Source organism: Simochromis diagramma, unplaced genomic scaffold (assembly GCF_900408965.1).
Source record: "Simochromis diagramma unplaced genomic scaffold, fSimDia1.1 OVJJ01000602.1, whole genome shotgun sequence".
Taxonomy (NCBI): domain Eukaryota; kingdom Metazoa; phylum Chordata; class Actinopteri; order Cichliformes; family Cichlidae; genus Simochromis; species Simochromis diagramma.
Genome location: NW_024387040.1, coordinates 12,608,855 through 12,632,150, shown reverse-complemented (window position 1 = coordinate 12,632,150; position 23,296 = coordinate 12,608,855). Strand labels below are relative to the sequence as shown.

Here is a 23,296-nt window from a genome sequence, read left to right as displayed (position 1 = left end):
TGGCCAGGACACTGAGCCACAATTGGTGGGTGAGTGTTTGTATGAATAGGGGAAGGAGAAGCATTGAGGATTATTTTTAAAATACTACTGCTGACTATTTCCCTAATTTGGTCAAACTGATAAAAGATTCAAAGTTACCCTTTTTGTCCTCTCAGCAACATACTATACATACAACTATAATTTGTGCCTGAGCTGCTAAATTTGGAATCTCCCACTCACTCTCTGTCAAACCTACATGTGAAACCACTTGCTACCCAAAAGTTTGAAGTCATAAATCACAACAGCATTTAATCTCAGTACACAGCATGCTGACCAAAATAGAACTCAGCTACATTTCCCTGAAATAAACCTAACAGCACTTTCTCACCAGGTACCACAGCGCAGATAACTTTCTGGGTCGTTACTACATTTCTGTGTGTACCATTTTCAGCAAGAGGCTCAGCTCATTTCAGGTCGGTGACCTAGACATTTCCCCCGAGCCCCTCTGTGTGCAAGCGTGTCCACATAAAATAACACAGCGATCACAGACACTCCTGTTTTACATATACAGAGAGAATAATGGGGAAACGAGAGCAGTCTAGGTCCTTCATCTCCTGTGCAACACAAAGACAGACAGACACACACAATTGCGTCTGTCAACACAGAGTGTCTCATTAGGAAATTATGCAAATAAAATCTCACTGAGGGAACTTTTTGGCAGCATAAAGCATAGCCTTGACAATCCTACTTCATTACTAAGTCTGTGGCGACAATGCAGACGGTATCAAAAACACTCCGACTCATTGTTACAGCCTGCCACTAGCTACATTTATATCAACTTTTGCAATTAAAACTTCATTAATGCTGTTTATCTGTGGGACTGGGTGCTGGCTTTGGGGAATTAACAACATCAACTACCAATTTGCATTTTCATTAACCACGCATCGCTTGGTGGAATTACTTGATATGCAGCATCATTTGTCAAACACCTCCGGTACAAACGCCTATGTACATTGTTCTCTTACACAGTTCTGCAAAAGTAGTTGTGCTTGTAACTTTCTACTGATGGACACTGTTTCATGTGTTTCACTGTTTCAGACTATTGTTTGCCTTATTTTGTCATATAGTATCTATCTATCTATCTATCTATATATATATATGTACATATATCTATTGCAAGCATATGGAGAAGTAAATTTGTCTTAAATTAGCTAAAATGAGCATTTGAAGTGCTTTAAACACTCTATTTCAGGCAGTTATTTTCTATGCTTGGATCTGTATGAAGTTAAAGGGTGGGGATATCCCTAACATGGAAATCTCAGTTACTGTCAAAACACAAGGCCCACCCACCTGCTGTTCAAAACTATTGTTTGCCAAACGCAACCAATCAGGCGTATAGAGAGAAGGAAGGGAATATACTGTAGCTGCACCAAGGGTCGGTATAAGTTATATAAGAATTATTGTGAATTGTGAATCATGCAAAGCTACACTTGTAGAGAGTTGTTGTTGTTGTAAACAAAAATATGAGTTGAAAATGAGCTGAATAGGTTCCTTTAAAGAACCTGAAACAATACACATCCCTGCGGAAGTAACATTATAAGGAAAAGGGCTAATGGAAGCCTTTAGTCCCATTAGTCTTTGCTCTTTTAGTCTCCCTTGTGTGCCCACTTGCACCCTGCTGGCAGTGCTCAGTGGGGAATGATTGGATCTCACTGTCTGATGCTGAACAGAGCAGCATAGGACAACAAAGCACTGATTGCATTTTCAAATGATGAAAAATAAAATAAAATATAAAAATGATTTCCCGCATGGCCAATTCTACCGCTGCGTGCCAACTTCACCGGCGGCAGCTTAAAAGGCTTTCCGCGCGGAGTGGAACGGCCAAGCTGTCAGATCCACTCGGCTGGGGACGCCCAGTCACCTTGGCCAGTCAAGGAGAAAGCAGTTACGTCTCTGGAAGTGTCCTGATAGGTGTGTGATTACAAAAGAATGTGCAGGGACAAAAGAGAAACCAAGAGAAGAGGCTGTGAGCGAACCACTTTTAATGAGCCAGCTCTCATTTTCTCTCTTAAGTAATGAGATCACATCTCCTGTCTTTTTACAGCCCACCTCATTGTGACGAATACGAAGGTGAGCTGTCGGAGGCTCATCTCCTTTGTCCATGTTCTCCATCCTGGTGTGCAGACTACATTATACACTGAGTAGAGGACATTATTAATGCATGAGATGCCATAAGTCAAGCGGCCATTGGGAAATAATGAGTGCAAGGTGACAGACTCAGGAAAGCTGAGCTAACAAGAAAAAAAGAAAATCAGACATCCAAGGTTGCAAATAGTTGATTTTTAAAAAAACATTAACAGGATACAAAAAATATAAAAATGCTGCAAATATTCCGTAAACTGTGGCACAATAACACCACGAATCCTTCTGAGTGTTTAGAAAAAAATGACCACATGCATCCAACAGAGGGCAGCAGAGAAACATGCCAAACACAAGGTGAAGAAGCAATGCAGCACAGAGGGAAAGCCTACCTTTGTCTTTAGTGTCTGGTGCATACTTCTAGGTCACTGCTCCTCTGTTTTGGAGTCCAGCTATTTTTCTCTTTGAGATGAGTTGTGTTTTTGACATTTGTATCTATACGAGCTATAACATTTGCATTAACCCCCCAGTCACCTCTGCCAAAACAAACAAACAAACAAAAAACCACACAAATCAATATTTGACATGTCCAATTAAGTGAATTTTAACCACAGAGCACGGAATTGAATACAACTACATATACCTGGCATGGTCAAGCCCTGCTAGCCCTTTATTCTGGCTTGCCAACAACCAAACATGAATGGCATAGATGGCATGAAAATCTAGTCTTCCGGCCAAAGCGCCACAAAAATATGACAATAAAGTAGCTGATACTAAATACAGCACAACTATCAGTGTGTAGATTGAGGATGTGTTGCAAGTGATAATTAAGCATTAGCAGAGAAGCACATGACAGAAGAAGTGAGATTTTGCAAAGCATCTACAAAGCCTGCAAATAATCTGTTTGTAGTTCTGGCTTAGGAAACCGAAAGATGAACACTGTATTACAGGGCATTGGTTTTGCAGGTTTATATTCAGAAAGGAGATTTTAAAAAGGTACAAGAGGATTTAGCCACTTTACAGCTACACATTTTGCAACAGTTCACTTCCTGTAATTTCAGTTCAGTTATATTTATCTAGCATCAACTGGCAACACACGTCAGAGCAGGACACTTTACATGATAAGGTAAAGAGTTTCCTCTAACCAAGAACTTGATAAGTAGCTTCAACATAAGCCCAGCATTTTGCACATTAACAAAAAGATGCGATGTGAACATGTTGTGAACAGTTTTTAAAAATAGAGGGATGACTGCAGAAAACAGCATTTGTGGGTTTACAAGGTTAAACTGACGCATGTTTTTATTCTTTCCTCAAACACGCTTTGTAAAGTCGGCATTTAGTTTTTCTAGTTATAAGGTGCAAGCCAATTTACTTTGAAATATAGACCCCAAACCTCATGAGGATAGTGACTTTTTTCAGAAAGTTGAACAGTGTCCAGTCCAGACATAACGTTATGGCTTCTGCTGCCTATAGCAGACACTTACTGAACTGCAGTCTGCAAAACATAAGGTCCAGCAATTTTGAGCTTAAACTTCTTCAATTTTGTAACTTCTTTGGTCTCTTATGAGTACCACTTTAATGATACACTCCCCACAAAATATAGGATAAGGTAAAGAAAAAGACAAAATACCACACTTCAAATGTCCTAGTCAGCGAGAACAAAATACTCACAATCTGTCTCACATCAAAAAAGAAATACGTGCTTTGGAACAGAGCCTTTGTCAGAGCACTAGAAGTAAATACAGTCAGTTCAGTGTTATACACAGGGGCAGCTTGAAGTTGGACCTAAACGTAAAAATGTTTCACTGAATCTAAATAATTGCAGGTACGTAATTACATTTAATTTTGGCCTCATTACACATACAACAGAAAACACTAAACTTCTTACACTAGTACCTCTTGAGCACCAACAAGAAGATGCACTCATGAATGAAAACAAAGTGACCAAAAATAATTATTAGTTTTTATTAGCTTCACTGTCAGTATTTGTTATTTTTATGACTGTAAAATGTCAATATTACAATAGAAACAACAATTAGACTCCATTGTTCTGGACTTCAGGTCCATGTCTAACCAAAGTGATAGCACATTTTCAGTCAGTGTTGGGTGGTTACCCTTTGTCACATCTCAAGGTGTAGACAGAGTGAGGAGGGTGTCTGCTATGAGAACCTCAGAACAGCATCCTTACTTTTTGCGGATGATGTGGTTCTGTTGGCTTCATCAGAGCGTGACCTTCACTATGCACTGAACTGGTTTCAAGCCAAGTGTGAAATGGCTGGGATAAAAGTCAGCACCTTCTAACCTGAGGGTATGGTTTTCTGCCAGAAAACAGAGGGAATGATTCCTCTGGATTGGGGGAGAGAGACTTCAAGCAAGGTAATTCAAGTGTCTAATTCAAGTGAGAGTTGGGCAAGCTGGGGCAGTACTGCTGATGCTGATGCGGCACTAGAAGTACTGCAGGTGTTGTACCAGACTGATGTAATGAAGAGAGAGCTAAGCTGAAAATTGAAGCTTTAAATTTACCAGTCCGTCTATTGTGTCCCAACCATCACCCTCTGCATGGTCATGAAATATGAGCGATGACCGAAAGAGTAAGGTCACGAATACAAGCAACCAAAGGGTGGCTCAGCCTTAGAAATAGAACGAGGATGTCAGACTTTTGGAGGGATCTTGGAGTAGACGTAATGTTCCTGTATGTCGAAACGAGCCAGTTGAAGTGGTTTGGACATCTGGTTAGGAGGCCTACTGAGTGGCTCCTTTTGGAGGTCTTCTGGGCATGCCCAACTGGGAGGAGGTGAGGTAGACCCAAATGTATATCTTATCTGGACTGGGAATACCTTGGAAATCCCCAGGAGGAACAGAAAAGTGTGGATGGGAAGAAGGACATCTGTGATATCCTTCTTAGCCTGCTGCCACCATGAACCAACTTGGGATAAGTGGAAGAAAATGGTAGGATGGATGGATGTTTGATTTTAGGTAACTCAACACAATTGAAATTCACATAGAAATGTGCTAAAAATGATCTCGATTAAAACAGTTCTCTACTACCACAACTGGTAAAATTGAGAAGTAGAAGGTCCAAATACAAGTTGTCGGTCTAGTCCTAAACATTTCAGATGTTTCTTAAGTGACAAAAGAATTGTCAGTTGTGTTTATCGGCAACTCCAAATCATTATAAAGATCAAATTAAAAAAGAAATTACACAATCACTGTTTCTCTTGTGCCAAGAAGGTTGGACAACACAGATCTTATGTTGTCTGATAATCTCCAAACAGCATGACTCACATCCACCGACAAACTATTTCTCCCGTCTGTTTCAGACAAGCCCATATTTTCACACCCTTTACTAATCTTTCTCTTTCCAGTGCACAAGTGTTGATTATGTGGTTACTCTATCTCCTGCAGAGTCTGACACAAACAGACTGATAAACAGAAACCACCCCTACAAACCAGCCTCTCGATGCAAACATTCATCTAGCCAAATATCTAAGGGGCAAACACAAGTAAAATCAAAGCAACAGCGGGTTTTTATCTGGGCACACCAGAGCCTAATAAACAGCCATTTCCTTGGGCTGCGTCACACTGCAGGATGTGTCAGTATCAGTACAGCCTCAATAATCAGACAGCCAACAGATGACAGAACACACGACTATTACACACAGCCCAATGGCACTCTTGGCTGCATTTCCTCTTTTTTAATTTTGCTTTTCTTCTTTTCTCCCTTCTCTCTCCATTTCTGCTGTCTGCACATTACTAGGACACACACACACACACACACACACACACACACACACACACACACACACACACTTATGGATTAAGACAACATTGCAAGCAAGAGGATATTCAAGCCCTGGGAGATTATTTGCCAACCTTTTCACCCGTTAGCATCAAATCTGCTGCACAGCGACAGGCACAGCTTAAGACCTCATTCCTCCTCAGCAGCAGTGTGACCCTCAGTTTGACCTTGGCTGGAGGATGGCCTGAGTCATTAGCATGGAAAGTCTTCTGCCTTGCAGTCTTGCTGATGAATGTAAACATTAGACAAGCTGGCGAGGCTTCTAAGCTTGCCTGCAAATGCTTACATCATATCTGGGCTAACGCCAAATCTATTTACAGGCTTACAAATACAAGTTTTTCAAAAGAGATTTATTATTAATGGGAATGAAAAGGACTTTTAGTGCATTCTCAAAGGAAGATAAATAAATAAATAAAACCTGGCATAATGAGGCCATCAAAATCAGCTGGTTCCAAGACATTTTGGCATAGATTTATACGCAATATGAACTTAATAAAAGCCTCATTCCTCAAAGCCTCAGCCTCAAAATTTGCAACCCTGTTTGATGTCAGGGGTATCTCTATGTAATCATAGTCATAGTCATTACCAGCACAACCCCATCCACTGTCTATGGGGGAAAAGAGTCAACTGGAAGAAAACTGACTACTAGCTTAGTTGCACTAGCCTAAAAATAAGAGGGAAATTCTTGCCACTATGAAAAAAAATGAGAAAATCAGGAGTTGCTGAGGGACTGCATTACAGATTAAAAGTACATTGCAACAATTACGCGTGCAACTCCTTCAACCTGTGGGCAAGCACAGTCAAGTTGACTGCACAGGCTGTCTGATGGCAAACAATCAAGTTTTCAAATAACTCCTTTCTAATTTATGAAGGCAGAAAGACAGCCAACATGTTGCAATCAATCTGCGCCAGTGAGCTCCCATGTGCGCTACTCATCTGCGATACATCTCTTTGCAATAGAGGACATCTGGCCGTATTCTGGTGTATATAACTGTAAACTGACGAGTGCCTGTGTCAGTTTACAGTTAAATCACTGTCCTTCAGCAACTACATCACTAATTATGCAGGAATTTCTATTTCAAATCAATGAGGCTCTGGCGAGATTATGAATGTAACGTAAATTTCTGTTTAACATGAATATTTATGTATGTAAACCACAAGAGTTTCATGATTGCCAATTTATGACAAACAGCAGCCAACCTGACCCCATTCAACTGCAGAGAGATGGTAGACTGGCTCTGTCTTGTCTTTTTATTGCTGTTTTGATGCACAAAAGTCACTTTGAAGACAGAAACTGACATTGAGTGGTCACGCACCTGATCCTTGTCTTTGAAGAAGGCAACAAAATCGTTCTTGGTCATAATAATGCTCTCTAGCCAATGTTTTCCAACCACAACAAGGCTGTTTCGTTGTCTTCGAAAAATCCCTCCATTATTGAATAAACATAATTCTGATGACAGGCTTTCAAATGTGTTGTGTTGAGATAATAAAATAGCCCCTGTTTTTCTCAAAATAAAACACTTTACCACATCACATTGTGCACTTAAAGCACACAAAACCAATTGTATAGTCCTATGATTCACTTTTATCTCAACATTATGGAGCTGATTCTATCTTTTATCTCTGAGTGAAAGATTTATCTGGTCAATAAATGATGAGTGTAAATTACCAGGCCTTCAGCAATCCATAAATATGGGGTCAGACACTGCAATATCACTCCGATTAATGTTTAAATGGCTCAGAATGGATATTGCTCTTGAAGAATGGACTTGCTTTCAAATATCAGCTTGGTTAGGCGGAGATAAGAGGGCTGTGGGTGGACAACATTAAATAAAAACAGATGAATTTTGCAGGAAAGGCAACCAACGGGCTCTAATCCTGATGCACCGGTGACCTCAGATAACCTCTCTGCCACAGCGTCTAAACCCTGACATCTCCTTGGTGGCAGCCTCACACTTTCAAACAGATATGTGATGTTTAGCGTTACTCCAAGATTAACAGCTTGTTGTGTATCATTGGCTGTCTCCATTTCTGCTATCTCTGTATCTGTGAGTCTGCTGCTCCCCATCTCCCTCCTGCTCTGTTATTAAAACACCGTTCCACTGGAGCAGAGTGTTCACCCAGCGCAGCAGATATAAATTCATTAGTTGAATGCTAACACAGTCCCTGTCACGGTTTATACTGTGAGGCATACAGGTGAGCTTTGATCGGTGGTGTTGACGCTCGGAGAGCACTTTGACATCTATATCTTAATGCACAACACACACACAGCCGCCGAGTTAATGCACATCAACTGATGTAGAACATTCATTCGTTTTCAGGGCTGTGTAAAGCAGAGGCAAATTGACAGGATATCCATTTTTTAATTTACCTGCAGGAAATCAAGCGCTACATGCAAAAAATACTAATGTGGCTACAGACACTTGGGAGTCATGCTGTCTCATGTCATTACTTCTAAATACCTGAGCTGCTGCAGAGTGTTCAAATTAGAAAAATGTAATACAAGGAGAACACACGGGACAAAAGAGGTTTACTACATGTTTTCCCTAATTGTTATCAGAACTAACACACTATTTTCTTTCATGGAAAGAGTTAGATTAGAAAATGAATGTCAATCTTATGTCTGTATGGTGAACGTAAATTGTAAAGACTACAGCCTGTAATGGGTAGAGTAGCTTACAAATGTAGAGAGCAGAGAGAACCATTAAACATGCCTTGTTACATACGGTCGCATCAAAACTTTATCAGTGTTCTTCATAATATTGCTTCAGTTCTTTGAAGTTTGTGAGGATTTGTTTATGCACAGCTGTCTTGTGGTCAGACCACCACATTTTAATCTGGCCAAAGTCTGGACTTTCATTGTGCTATTTCCTTTTTAAGCTATTCTGCTGTATATTAGCTGTTGTGCTTGGGATCATCGTCTGGTTGCAAGACCCAAATTTGGTCAAGCTTTAGCTCTTGGATAGATTCCCTCACATTTGACTCTAATCACACTGATATACAGAGGAATTTGTGGTCAATTCAATGACTGCAAGATGCCCAGGTCCAAAACAAACTCAAATCATCATCCTGAAAATTGGCATAAAATGTTTGTGCCAATATGCTGCGTTTGTTTTTTTGTTAAACGACACGGGGCGATTGTGGCTCAAGTGTTGGGAGTTCGCCGTGCTGGTTCGAGCCCCAGCTTGGACAGTCTCGGTCGTTGTGTCCTTTGGCAAGACACTTCACCCGCTGCCTACTGGTGGTGGTCAGAGGGCCCGGTGGCGCCAGTGTCCGGCAGCCTCGCCTCTGTCAGTGCGCCCCAGGGTGGCTGTGGCTACAATGTAGCTTGCCATCACCAGTGTGGGAATGGGTGGATGTGTAAAGCGCTTTGGGATCCTTAGGGACTAGTAAAGCGCTATACAAATACAGGCCAAATACATCGCAGTTTTGCTCATCTGTCCAAAGGACATTGTTCTAAATGTCTTGTGGTTTGTTCAGAAGACACCTGACAAATCTAAGCTGTGTTGTCATATTCTTTTTTCTTCAGAGAGAGACTTTCTTCTGTCAAACCTTCCAAACACTTAGCACTTGGGTTTCTTGCAGTTTCTCCGAGCATTGCATAGCATTTTGTAATTTGCTATGTTTGGAAAGATTGAGTTAACACACTCCTGAATGCTCACACTTGCTGATGATCAAGTGCATATATGCTCATAATTCCTATAGAAGCAATACGAGTCTACACCTCCTCAACTACTATGCAACCATTGTATTGTATTTGAGCAGCAAGAAAATCGTTTGCCTTACCCTCATATAACCAATCACTGAGCCCATTGAAGATGACACCTTCTTTGCCGGTAGATACCAGACGAATAGAACGGCTCTCCACCTTAGACCGATAGTAGATGTTGTTTTCAAAAATGAAGATCTAGAAGAGTCAGAAATAAAAGAAACGCAGTCAAAAATTTGAATGAAAAAATTGACAAAACATCTAGAGAAGTACATGTCCTCAAGATCCTTGAGCTCAGATACTGATGTTTCAATGAAACTGACTACCAGCTTTCCTATAAATTTAAATGTTGTAAAAGTGAATGAGGTCTTACCATAACAGCACAAAACAGAAAATCTGAGGACTGTGTTGTATTTAAACTGAAGAATAAGATCAACCGTATATCAACCGCAGGGTCAGAAACACACTCATTTCACACACAAGACACCACTGCACACATTTGCAAAAGCCCCTTTTGATTAGAATTAGAGAGAAACCGGCATTCCCAAAACTAAAAAGACAAGAAAATAAGTCTTTTCAATTTCTGATAAGACAGCAAACCTTGGGACCAGATTTTGACTTTGACGCTCTCCTCCACAGGCCTGCGGGGCTTTCAAGATAACTGAAGGTCAACTCTTTCATTACAGAGAATAATAGATCATCAGCACCCACAGCGAACGTGGTAAGGCGGGGCTGCTCTTGGGGCTGGAATTTTAAAATGTTACAGCCTTAATGCCATGCTGAAATCAATCTCAGGGTATTACAGAAAAGGGCTCGCTCGGTATCTCAAGGATTTGGAATCTCTTGGCCTCAAGCAGGTATCATGGTACCAGTTTGTGAATGATTCTCCAACAAATATTCCCTCTGAGCTGTATGAATGATGAAACCAGTCAGGGAGCTGGAAATTGCTGCTAGCTGATTAAATACTTCTTACAACAGTGCAAAAAGGGTCAAATACTACACAGAAAAATCTCCTGTGGAAATCTAAGTCAGCTGTGTTTAAACAACATGACAGTAAAGAAAAAAAAATGCTAGCTAAAAGTTTCTCAAGCAAACAGACCCTCTTTAAAAGTAATACAATGTGTGTCACAATTACTTTCTCCTGAGGAGCCGTAAGCCGTGGGCCCGTGTGCTTTGGTGTCACACTGGTACAGATGGAGTCCCTGTTTAGAAGCTAATCTAGGCCACAGCACAGAGAGAAGACCTGGCCCCGTTCTCTGAAGGAAGGTAAAATTCTACCATTGATGGCAGTCAGTGAGAGTATTTGGAGCAGTCTCTAGATACTTTGGTCTGGTTGGACCAGTCACACCAGCAGAGTAGGGCAGGTTAGGTCTTAAACATATTTAGTCAAGTTAATCTAAGTGGTAATTAATGTTATCATACTAAATTTTCTAAACTAAAATGGGGCACGTTACTACATGTTATGCTTGTTTAACACGAGCAAGAACGTGGTATTGTGAGCTTTTAATCATTCTGAGGCCAAGTGTGTAATTGCATAGAGCTGGATGAGAAAAATGTAGCGTAGGTTCCAGGGTTTTTAACTTTTCACTCTTAGTAAGGATTTCCCTCGTAATTCTCCAAGGAGGCAGGAGGACTCTTAATACTTAATAAGCCTTGAATTATTTGTCACACACATTGTACTTCTGTATGTAGTGTGATTTGAAAGAAAACTGTATTACAGTTTCCCTTTCTCGGTCTCACTGTCATAAGCAAACACAAAGTCTTTCTAATGGCTCAGTCACACTGCAGTAAAACCTGCCAACCTTCTTGTGGTTGCTCAGCATTTTTATTGGTGTTTTTTGGTTTTGTTGCATTTACTTTAGCAACTGATTGCATACAGTTGCGGCAACAAGCTAGTCGCAGACAGATTGATCGTGCAACACACCTCAACCTGGTCACGCACTCAGGTCTCCGGGTAGTAAGCAACCTGACTTCAGTCATTCTCTGATAAGAGAAGGTTTATGGAGTAGGGAACTTGACTCAGCTGGCTAAATGAAGTTCTGGCTGGACTCAGGACAGAAGTATTTAACATGAAGTTCCATTTAATTTGTGTAGATGGCAACAGATTTCCAGTTGTTGCCAATTTATCACGGTTAATCACCTGATTATCACAAACAGTTTACATGCAATTGCCGACTTGACACCATTCAATATCAAATTGATTCTGTCTTATTACCATTTTATTACCATCTTAATGCACCAATGTTGCTTTGGAGACAGCAGCTATGATTGCAGACCTGGTCCCTCATCTTTGATGCAGCCATTTCAAACGCAACAACATTGGAACTTCACTGCACTATGATCACAATTATGTTCATGCCACCGTTGTCAATCACCGTAATGCGACTGTAGCGTATTGTCAAGGTCAAAGTCAAATGTGTTTATAAAGCACATTTAAAAACACAGAGTTGAGCATAGTGCTGTATAATAAAAATATACAGCTCACAGAAAATCAACACTAAAATGCAGAAATGCTGTGGACAGCGTACATCAAAATATGACAATATAAAATAAATACAAAACAAAATAAAATAAAATAAAACAAGAATGTCACGCTGGGGCCAAATAGCAAGGAGAATGTATGAGTTTAAATGTGTGTGCAGATATGTAGATTATTCCATAGATCCGGTGCTGTTGCTGCAAAGCTTGATCGCGTCTCTTTTTTAATTATGTTTTTGGCTTGTGTAAGAGCAGCTGTTTACATGATCTCAGAGATCTTACAGGTGTGTGAATGTGAAGGAGCTCAGACAGATAGAAACGAGCTAATGTAACACACCCAAATCTGCGTGAATATTTGTGGACCACATGTTAAAGAGTATAAAAGCAAACTCCTCGACCTGCTTTTGTTGCAGAGAAAACACAACGACCCTTATTTATCCACTTACACTGACTTTTTAGCCTAACAAATTGCTAAACATGTGTCTGGACAGCTGTGTTTTTGCACGGGCACGTATGTGAGCAGTTTCTATGGGAACGTAAAGGAGATTTAATCATGTGCATAAGGGATTTGGGAAAAGGATAACAGGTGTGTTGATTTACGTATATTAGGAGTGCAGATATCACAACACATGCCTTGGCTCGAAGTCTGTGCCGGCTTGTTTCAGTTGATGGACGTCTCTCGCAACCGCAACCTCCTTGACAAGAGGGCACCTGAACCTTCAGGGATACCAGCTGCTCAGTTTCATGCTAACAAAACTCAGCAGCTGAAAGTAATACAGCTTCATGACTAATGGTGGGAAACTTGAGGCTATATCAATCTAGCAAGAGCGTTAATTAATCCAGTGACGAGATAACAGGTAATTAATAGCATTGTGCTGCAGGATGTAATCACACAGTCTGACTGCCCTGCAAACCAACACACTGAATTTCATTAATACCCTGACAAGTCTGATTGTGTGATGAAGGAAGGTGTATGTGTGTGGGGGGATGTTTCATCTCAGAACAGTTGCAAAGGACCATTGCTTCTTGTGATTCAAACAGCAGTGTTTAATTTCAAATGTGTTTACTGGGAAATATCAGCGACTCATCGGGATGATTCAAACCCTGAGGGACAAAACTGTTTGTTTTCATGGATTATAACTTACACCATATCAACAACTGGAGAAAAATGGGGCATTTGAAAGATAAAGATTAGCTGTGCCCCAATTCTAGGACCATGCTCTTGGAGCGGTAATTGTCATACCTCACCAATGAGACCAAACCGATTCAGAATACAGGCCTTACTTGGACCAAATTTAAGGGTAATAAAGGTCATGACACCTTAATTATGGTGTAATGAGGATTCATCAATTACTGCACTACTAATGCACTACTATTCATCCATAGTTCATCTCATGGTGTGATAGTGCAGCACAGATAGAGAGCATTTCTCTTCATCTGCAGGTCCTCTGTTGTATCCTTTGTAGCAGACTCAACCTTCCTAACTTTGACAAATACAGCTGGTGTAAAGAAATATAACGGCCTCCTGGCTAATGGTAAAAAAAACAAGCTCAAAAATGAGAATTACCAACATAAAACAGCACCTAAAAGTTTTCATTTCTCCAGTGCAGCCCTCAAGCCTGTGCTGGCACCTAAACTGGCGCTCAGTCATCAAACTTTGAGAACTCCCTGCACTAGAGGCTATAAATAATACAAGCCACACCAAATACTATTTTCATTTCCATGGCAGCTCTCTGCTATTGTGTTTGGTTTGTTGATTTGTCTTCTGGGCACAGAAATGCTGCGCTTATTTAACGCTGTTTCCACAGAGTTTAATTTTGACCACGCACACTACAATGCAAAACCAGCATTTTTAACATTCAAACATTGTTTGGGGTAGGGCTGTGCAATATGACCAAAATCTCATATCCCGATATAAAACATCTATCGTCCCGATAACGATATAAATCACAAAAATGTAACATTTTCTGTAAAGTCTGTGAATCTTGGGTAGGTGAAGTGTTTCCAGCTGGGCGTCGTGTACCTGGAGTCGAGTGTTTTAACCGATGCATGAAACGACACATTTTTAGACATAGGTTGTAACGGCCACCGTTTTCTTTGTGAGCATTTATTACACAGCGTGCCACTCTGCATTCGCTAATTTATCTAAGCTAATATTTGCCATATGCTTGTTATTTAAAAAATAATGATCTGCCAGTGTTGGGTTTGCAGCTCGCTGCGCTCAGGTGGCCACAACAATTGATTAAAGCAGGTTTAAACCAAGGGCACAAAAAGAAGCCAGAATTCCACTCACTCACTGTAACTCCTCCCATTGGGTTGTGAAATATATAGGTCCCTCTGGCTGAAGCACCTTCAAATATAATTAATTCTATCACCTATTAAAATTAAAAACAGGCAGCGAAGGACACAGGTTGTGAAAACTTAACTTATATTTCCGTCTGTGTGCTGCAAAGTTGGGTTTTTTGCACTTTTTTTTACACCAAGGGCAAGTTTCTAAACCTCTCAGATGGACCTTTCCAGATTTTTTTTATTTATGTTTAGTTTTTTTCCTTTTTTTTTTTTTTTTACTGAAACTGAATGAAAAATTAATTAGTTTGAAAGCAGATATGAAAGAGGGGATTCATGCAGCTCGTACCAGTTGCTGATCCTGGGGTCCCCAGCCTGCATACTGAAGCTGAGCGTTTCGCACCTCTGGAGGGTTCAGGTTCCACGTTTCCCTGGGGCGCACAGACAGGTGAAAAAACCCCCCACTATCAGACAAACGTGAAGGCACATAAACACAATGACTTTCTGCTCCCAGTGATGCGGCGGCAGAGGAACAAGTGTACAACATCTGAGAACAAAGCTTTAAGTGTATCCATAAATACCCCCACTCTATAACAGTGTCACCTCTCCTTATTGGGAAAAGTGCTGCACAGTGCAGGCTGCAGAATTAGAGGTGCCACTGCCTCTGTGTCTTTGTCTGGAGCGCGGAATGAATGAGGACACCAGCGCAGGTGTTTTTTGACGCGGCACCACTGGGTGGCAGCATGTAAATAGGTTTAAGCAGGAGAGCTGCTGACAGTGCTGTCATACTGTGACCTGGTGTGGAAGTAATTCAAAAGGGAAATAAGTAAGGTGGATAGTCACAGCACAAAAACGCCTCTAATATGACTTGGCAGGGGAGGCTTTTTAGCTAGACTGGCAGTAGTTTTGCTCTTTTCTGTCACTGAATGGCAACAAGGTTCTAGGTTTGAACCTGCTCAGTGTACCTGCGTGGGTTTGCTCACAGTTACATTCATCAGCTGGTAAACTGATGCTTCTAAACTGGATTTCCTGTGTGTCTTGTTTTCACATCGCATTCTTCTAATGGTCTTCAATTATTTGCATTACAGGTGGATATGACAAAATAATCAAATACAGTGAACACCCGCCTATTCGCGGTTCAGTATTCACGGATTTTACTGTGGAATGTAACTTCAAATTATTTGCGGAAAATTTGCCTATATGCTGATTTTTTTCATAGAGCACATCTAAAATATTTGCTTTTTTCATTAAAATTAAAATATGCAGTTATAGGGACCACTTCAGTGAAGTGGTCCCTAACCCTCGCGAATACCAGGGAGCGAATGTACCTCAAATTTTTGTACACATTTGTGCCACAATGAGCGTCAGTTCCTGTTGAGCGTACATGGCGATCTGGACACACAGAGGGTACAGTGCTAACTGTGCCCAGCCAAGAAACAACTATCCACTGGACCTGCAAAGATACAACACTGGTAGCAAGAAACAGGAACCCAAAAACTTAGGGCATGCCAACCGCATCCAAACTGCCGACGTTTCATTTTTAATGGGTAAAAAAAAGCAGTGATGAGCAGGTTTGTAGCTCTGTAACCTTGAATTCTGCGTGCACCTGTTTCTCCAGCAGAATCACTGTGAAAATTGCTGTGAAGTGCACTTTGGGATGGTTTTCACCAACTTTGCTGTCGGCTTTGAATTAATACTTAAACAGCAGCAGAAAGATCTTGTGCGTGGTCTCATTAGGATAGAGATTTGTGTCAGTCTGTGAAACTGTAGCCTGAGGTTTATACTGTTAACTGGTAATTACGTGACAATGCATCAGAGGCCATGTTGCAGAATAATGCAAAAGAAATGTAAAGAGTGGTACAAGAAGATACTTTCTTTTGGCAGCGACTAAGTAACATGATGAAATATGTTTTAGAACAGCAAACAGCACGATTGTGATCCTACCAAAGTAAATGTTAAGAAATAAGGTTTAATTGGTTTTCCTCTGTCACGTTTCTAGTTATAACAAAAAGCAGAGAACACACAGAAACATGAACACGGCAGGTTTTTCATTGTTACGTGCTCCTTTCTTTAGCTGTTTTTAACAGCTTAACGTTGAAGGACGAGAGATCTTCAAGATCTCTTGACATTGCAGAAAAAGGCTCATTTTCAAAACAAGGCAGTGCTATTAGTGTAACTTTCTTCTGTGAACTGTAGTTCATTTTGACAGGTGTGTGCTGAATCTAATCCTTGCTCTGGTAATTTACCTTCTGTTTTTGAGCGCTTCTTAATTCGAGGTCTGTCGTCAAAGGGCTAACTCAGGACAGGGCGAATGAGGATAAACATCTGCCTATGTTGTGGCTACGGCTGACTACAGCTGCGATTTGAGGCTGCAGATTATCTGATAGCACCGTTTCGCTTCGCAGACTGCACAAGTGCAGGTTTGGAAGTAAACAGCGTGGTTGATGTCAGAGGTGCTTTGTGGGAGGTAGTTGGCAAAACAGGTGTAAATGAGTTTCTTTCACATTTTCACAGGCAGAAAGGTCAGGTGAGATAATATGAGAAAAACACAATTTTAATGGAGTGACTCAGCCCTGATGTGTACTTACGGCGTTTCCAGACTGCAGATGATGTAGAAGGCCGTGTAGGAATACTGGTACACCTGGAATGAGATGTAGGATATTTAACCTTGACATTTTAATTCTTGCCTTTCTTTGTTCTCATAGCAGAATCAATTAAGACATCATAATTGCCCTGTTTACATATATTAGGTACAACAGTATCTTCTTTGAAAGTAAAGAAAACAAAAACTGCATTAGGACCGATGATAATTAATCCTTTGAACTTCAAAATGAAAAGAATCCTTGTTAAGCAGGTAATTTTGAGGAAATACTGTGAAGTGCTGCCATAAAATCTCAATAGTTTCCTTCTAAATTAAAAAAGAAGAAGAAGAAAAAGAAGAATGGCCTCATCCCAAAGCCACAATGCTCCATATCAATATGACAGTATTTTATTCATATCAGTACCAAAGGCTGACAGTAACCCACCATCCCCTGGAAATTCAAGGGTTTAATGTCTTATCTTGCTGCAGTGATGTTGTGTACTCAACACTGGGTCAATACACTGTGACACCTCAGTAAGGCGGCAATTCAGTCACACATTTCTGGCTGCATCCAGCGGCATCTCTGATACTGGGTGCAGTTTGAGGAGGGGGGAAAAAAACAGAAAAAGGATTCTTCAGACTGCTGTGAAGTCAGAATAGTCAATATGGAGCCCAATTTACCATTCTGTTGTTGCAATATACTTATTTCTCTACGTGTGTGCTGTCAGAAAACAGTGCATGTGTGACATTGTGCACCTCTGGGCCACTTCCAGCACTGCTGCTATTTTTAGATTGCTGGCTGGAAGTTCCATTCTGACCACTCGCGCTCAGAGTTTGGGATTTCACCATGGAGCTCAAATTTGCCCAGAGCGAGAACATTAACTTCTGTGTCGAATTGGCCTGACTTTCATGTCGAAGATCATTGCTTGTAATGAGAGCTGTGTACCAAGACACCAAGCAGGAGTTTCAAGTCAAAAAGTCCTCACTGTCCAAAGCCTGAAGGCAGTGCATGAGATCAGGAGTGCAACCAGGAGCAAGGTTGTTACTTGAATTTGTCCCCCAAGGTCTGACTGTCAGTGTAAAGTGCTACTGTAAAGCCCCGAGGCACTGGAGGGTGGACATTTGGTGCAAACGACCTGACCTGTGACTTCCAGGGAGTAATCAAAAAATAGCAGCTGCACTAGAAATGGTGAAAAGGACCACAACGACATAACCCTGAAGGATAGATCGACTTAATTTAAACCAGCTGATTTTGGATTTAATCGGCAGATCAAACCACACTTATGTCGACCAGATTAACGACGGCTATGGCGTGTCTTTGAAATCCTAACCTTTTACTTTTTAAATGACAGTTTTTGTTACAGTAGGCACTCAACAGTCAGACATTATGTATCCAGGAACATCACCCAGTAGAGACACATCTTCAGGAAGAGCGTTTGTCCATGTTTTATAATACAAGTGGGGTATTTAATAAAAACATGAACCATACCGCATCTCATAGTGCATGAATGTGTGCCGACTGTGCTGCGATGAGCATATAGCAGGAATGACTGTCATCTATCAAGGTGATGGCGGTCTAGTTGAATAATAAATGCAAACACGTACATTCCACCACACTCGAGTGTGCTGTAATATCTTCAATTCATCTCAGGCAATAACACAAGGTTATACAGTGTTTCTGCCAGCATCCTCCATAAACTAACAACAGGAACCAGTTCTCTCTACAGTGACTAAGTGGTGACGCAGTAGTAAACAGGCAACTATCATCCAACTACAGGGAGTGCAGAATTATTAGGCACGTTGTATTTTTGAGGAATAATTTTATTATTGAACAACAACCATGTTCTCAATGAACCCAAAAAACTCATTAATATCAAAGCTGAATGTTTTTGGAAGTAGTTTTTAGTTTGTTTTTAGTTTTAGCTATTTTAGGGGGATATCTGTGTGTGCAGGTGACTATTACTGTGCATAATTATTAGGCAACTTAACAAAAAACAAATATATACCCATTTCAATTATTTATTTTTACCAGTGAAACCAATATAACATCTCCACATTCACAAATATACATTTCTGACATTCAAAAACAAAACAAAAACAAATAAGCGACCAATATAGCCACCTTTCTTTGCAAGGACACTCAAAAGCCTGCCATCCATGGATTCTGTCAGTGTTTTGATCTGTTCACCATCAACATTGCGTGCAGCAGCAACCACAGCCTCCCAGACACTGTTCAGAGAGGTGTACTGTTTTCCCTCCTTGTAAATCTCACATTTGATGATGGACCACAGGTTCTCAATGGGGTTCAGATCAGGTGAACAAGGTGGCCATGTCATTAGTTTGTCTTCTTTTATACCCTTTCTTGCCAGCCACGCTGTGGAGTACTTGGACGCGTGTGATGGAGCATTGTCCTGCATGAAAATCATGTTTTTCTTGAAGGATGCAGACTTCTTCCTGTACCACTGCTTGAAGAAGGTGTCTTCCAGAAACTGGCAGTAGGACTGGGAGTTGAGCTTGACTCCATCCTCAACCCGAAAAGGCCCCACAAGCTCATCTTTGATGATACCAGCCCAAACCAGTACTCCACCTCCACCTTGCTGGCAGTCTGAGTCGGACTGGAGCTCTCTGCCCTTTACCAATCCAGCCACGGGCCCATCCATCTGGCCCATCAAGACTCACTCTCATTTCATCAGTCCATAAAACCTTAGAAAAACCAGTCTTGAGATATTTCTTGGCCCAGTCTTGACGTTTCAGCTTGTGTGTCTTGTTCAGTGGTGGTCGTCTTTCAGCCTTTCTTACCTTGGCCATGTCTCTGAGTATTGCACACCTTGTGCTTTTGGGCACTCCAGTGATGTTGCAGCTCTGAAATATGGCCAAACTGGTGGCAAGTGGCATCTTGGCAGCTGCACGCTTGACTTTTCTCAGTTCATGGGCAGTTATTTTGCGCCTTGGTTTTTCCACACGCTTCTTGCGACCCTGTTGACTATTTTGAATGAAACGCTTGATTGTTCGATGATCACGCTTCAGAAGCTTTGCAATTTTGAGACTTCTGCATCCCTCTGCAAGATATCTCACTGTTTTTGACTTTTCTGAGCCTGTCAAGTCCTTCTTTTGACCCATTTTGCCAAAGGAAAGGACGTTGCCTAATAATTATGCACACCTGATATAGGGTGTTGATGTCATTAGACCACACCCCTTCTCATTACAGAGATGCACATCACCTAATATGCTTAATTGGTAGTAGGCTTTCGAGCCTATACAGCTTGGAGTAAGACACCATGCATGAAGAGGGTGATGTGGACAAAATACTCATTTGCCTAATAATTCTGCACTCCCTGTAAATGGATCAATATATTTGATCCACCTGTATCAGGAGCTAAAATGCTTTGATGCATATGATGGTGCTGCTGTTGATCTCATCTCCCTGTCCGCGAGGCCGTGTAGCACCGAGGGGTTTGTTTGTGTTTGTGCCTCCCTCAGTACAGTTCTGCTTGGCTTAGCTAGCCCCCGCCACCCTCGCTGACAGGCAGCGACGTGCGACAGGCCTTCACACCCCGCCACGATTACTTTCTCCTCCCTCCAACCCCCCACTGCCTATGCTTCATTGCAGGCCTACACCCCACCCCTCAGCAGCGGTGGCTGACATATTTGGCTGTCAGGTTGCTAATTCAAAAAACAAGCAAACAAATGAGATGCTCACCGGTGCAACATTGTAGGCCAGCAGCACATGCTTCAGGTCAGGAGACACCTCATACTTGCTGGCTTTGTACATTTCCTAGGAATCAAAAGAAGGATGTTAGAAGAAGAAAAAAAAATGCATACAATAAAAAGAAGAGACCTCCGATCACGCATGGCAGTTTTTCATTAAACTGGTCCTTAACTGACTGCGTTTGACAGATTGCTTGGTTCCTAAAGCAAATGGGAGCTGCATTAGTCTTTGCACTAGGGCTTGGTGATTTGATGGCAGACATAATGTTGCGTGTTGTCACCCAAGCTGCTGTGACACTGATGCTACATCTCCATTTTGACATTTCACCAAGTGTTAAATATGCAGCTCACATTTCACTCTAAAAAATGGATAATTTGTGGGGAAAAAACACACAAAAAAGCTTTAGGTTCTTTGATTTGTTGACACTATTGGAAATGTTTGAATCGAACTCATAGGCAATCATGCTCAGCCCTTCAGTGCTTTGATTGTAAGACGAAAAGACTTACAAATTTCTTGTTATGCACTAAGATGGTTTGGTCGTTGGTGTCGACGTTGAACTTGACGACGTCGCCGTCCTGATTGCGGTACAGCAGCTCATTACCTGGATGATGAGACAGAAGATAGGAAGAAAAAAAGTTAGACATTGCTAAGAAATTAAGGAAATTGCAGACATATTGATAAAGCCAGAAACTATATTCTGTCACCAGTTCTGCAAATTAAAAGTGTGGGTTCAAAAAAATATTTCCCTTCTAAAAATTAAGTAAAAGCAGATATGATAGTCAGCAGCCTTCATTTTTTTGTGTTAATGGAGTTGCTACCTGTCAGGGACACTGACAACATAATTAAACTTCAGAGGATGCTTCCACTTATTAGATTTTTAATATCAAAGGGATATTGAATTAGACTTGTTTGAGTTCCATCAGCAGCCAAAAAGAAATTCCTTTTTTGTAATCAACCAGTATAACAATTATTAACAGGTCACTTAATGGCACGAATGCTTAGTGGTGCAATCAAAAATAAAAGCAAAGCGAAGCAGAGCAAAGATGTGCAGCAAAAGCAGAGAGAGCAGGGCTGCCCAATTGTCTGTGTCATGACTGTGATCGCAATTCTGATGCCAACAATTTGTCAGACTGTGCCTTGTTATGTTTTTCTGCTATATCTGGCCAAATGAAGAGCTCCGTCCTCAATAATAAACTGTCTGGCATCAGGCCTTTGTTTCACAGTGTGATTGTTACAGGATTAAAATCCAGTGTGAATGTATGCATTTTAATGAAGAATGCAAGCTGCCTTATTTTTAACTTTCACAAACCACCAACTACTTGCATTTTAACATTAGTTCATTTGAAACAAGACTTAAAATGTGTATTTGGTACAGTTTCAGTCATTACAGTGTGATAAAACATTCTTAGTGACAAGTACTAAAGAGCAGCTTTTATTTCTTTACCTCACCTTATTTACCGCTAAACTTTGGTCAGATTTAATTAACACAGCATCAGATTTTAATTCAAATATTGCTCAGTCCTGATTGGTGCTTTCCCCACTGTAGACACGCCCACTGTATGTATTAAAGTATGAATCAGAACTTTTTTCTTTTTTAAAATATTTTTTAGACCTTTTTCATCTAGAATTTTCAAATGTATTATTGAAATAAGTTTACACTTAAAATTACATTTTTTTTCCATTTGAAGTTGATCTTAAATTGTATAAACTAAGCTAAACTTACTCCGAACTATTTCGTGGCTACCACTTTTTCCAATTTTAGCAAACTATCTTTGTTTATTTATAACTATTGACTTACTATTTCTTCCATTCATGTCCTGCTAGCTACTAATCAATTTAACAGATATTCACCAGTATTAAACTTTTTCTCCATTATGCATGCTTAACAATTCAACTTAATTCATGGTGTTAACAATTTCAGCTGCTAATTAATACTTCACCTTGATTTTTTTTTTAATTCTTAATTTTAGGCAGCCAGGGAAGGATACGTTTAATACAGCTACTGCCCCCTTTCACCTTCAGTCTATCTCCGCTCCCCTGTCTTATTGCTTTAGTGATCCATAGGCACATGAGCAACCACGCCATTTGGTGAGGTAATTAGAACCCAGAGATTGTTATGCAGAGTGCTCTCTATCTGCTAGCATATCTAATTGTCCATTAGAGGTGACAAAATTACCATCACAATGGCTTTAATTCAGAACGTGCTTGGGAGAGCGGTTTCAGACATTTTTAGATAGGCATAGCCGAACGCCCCCTCAACAGCTTTTGTCTCCTTGTTAAAAACCATTGGCATACTAACAAGGGTAGAAATGGACTCCTTCATGGAAATCATGGTGATAAATAAAAAGATGCTGATTTTTCCCCCCCCATCATGAGTCATTATTTTAGTTTGACTTTGTTTGACATCTTTTTAAAGGTCTACTTTTGTATATGAAATGCTAATTGCCGAAGATCGCAGCTTGAATGAGTGAAAAAGGCAAAATGGTTATTAAATCAGATGCCAAGGAGATTGACAGGACTTTATTTTGCTTTGTGACACACTTTGTTTTCACAGTTGGGCTTCGGCTTAAATTCAGAGACCCGCATCTCTTTAAGGCACCTTTTTCATCTTTATTT

The 23,296-nt window shown here is 40.7% G+C and overlaps 1 protein-coding gene and 1 long non-coding RNA gene across 6 annotated transcripts in view; both read right to left on the bottom strand.

The window, feature by feature from the left end:
* The window catches only part of LOC120741188 (dipeptidyl aminopeptidase-like protein 6), a 250,636-nt gene that overhangs the window by 20,423 nt on the left and 206,917 nt on the right, over positions 1-23,296 (bottom strand). For all 5 annotated transcript variants that reach the window (XM_040043920.1, XM_040043917.1, XM_040043921.1 and 2 more), the window contains 5 exons: positions 21,187-21,281; positions 20,672-20,746; positions 16,979-17,031; positions 14,740-14,821; positions 9,704-9,824 (listed from right to left, as the gene is read on the bottom strand). In XM_040043920.1, the coding sequence (XP_039899854.1) occupies positions 9,704-9,824; positions 14,740-14,821; positions 16,979-17,031; positions 20,672-20,746; positions 21,187-21,281 (426 nt within the window). The remainder of the gene's footprint in view (positions 1-9,703; positions 9,825-14,739; positions 14,822-16,978; positions 17,032-20,671; positions 20,747-21,186; positions 21,282-23,296) is intronic.
* Positions 147-9,111, bottom strand: LOC120741193. Its single transcript, XR_005697571.1, has 2 exons — positions 2,089-9,111; positions 147-1,943 (listed from the first exon to the last, which is right to left on the bottom strand). It is a non-coding gene; the product is annotated as an uncharacterized LOC120741193 (long non-coding RNA).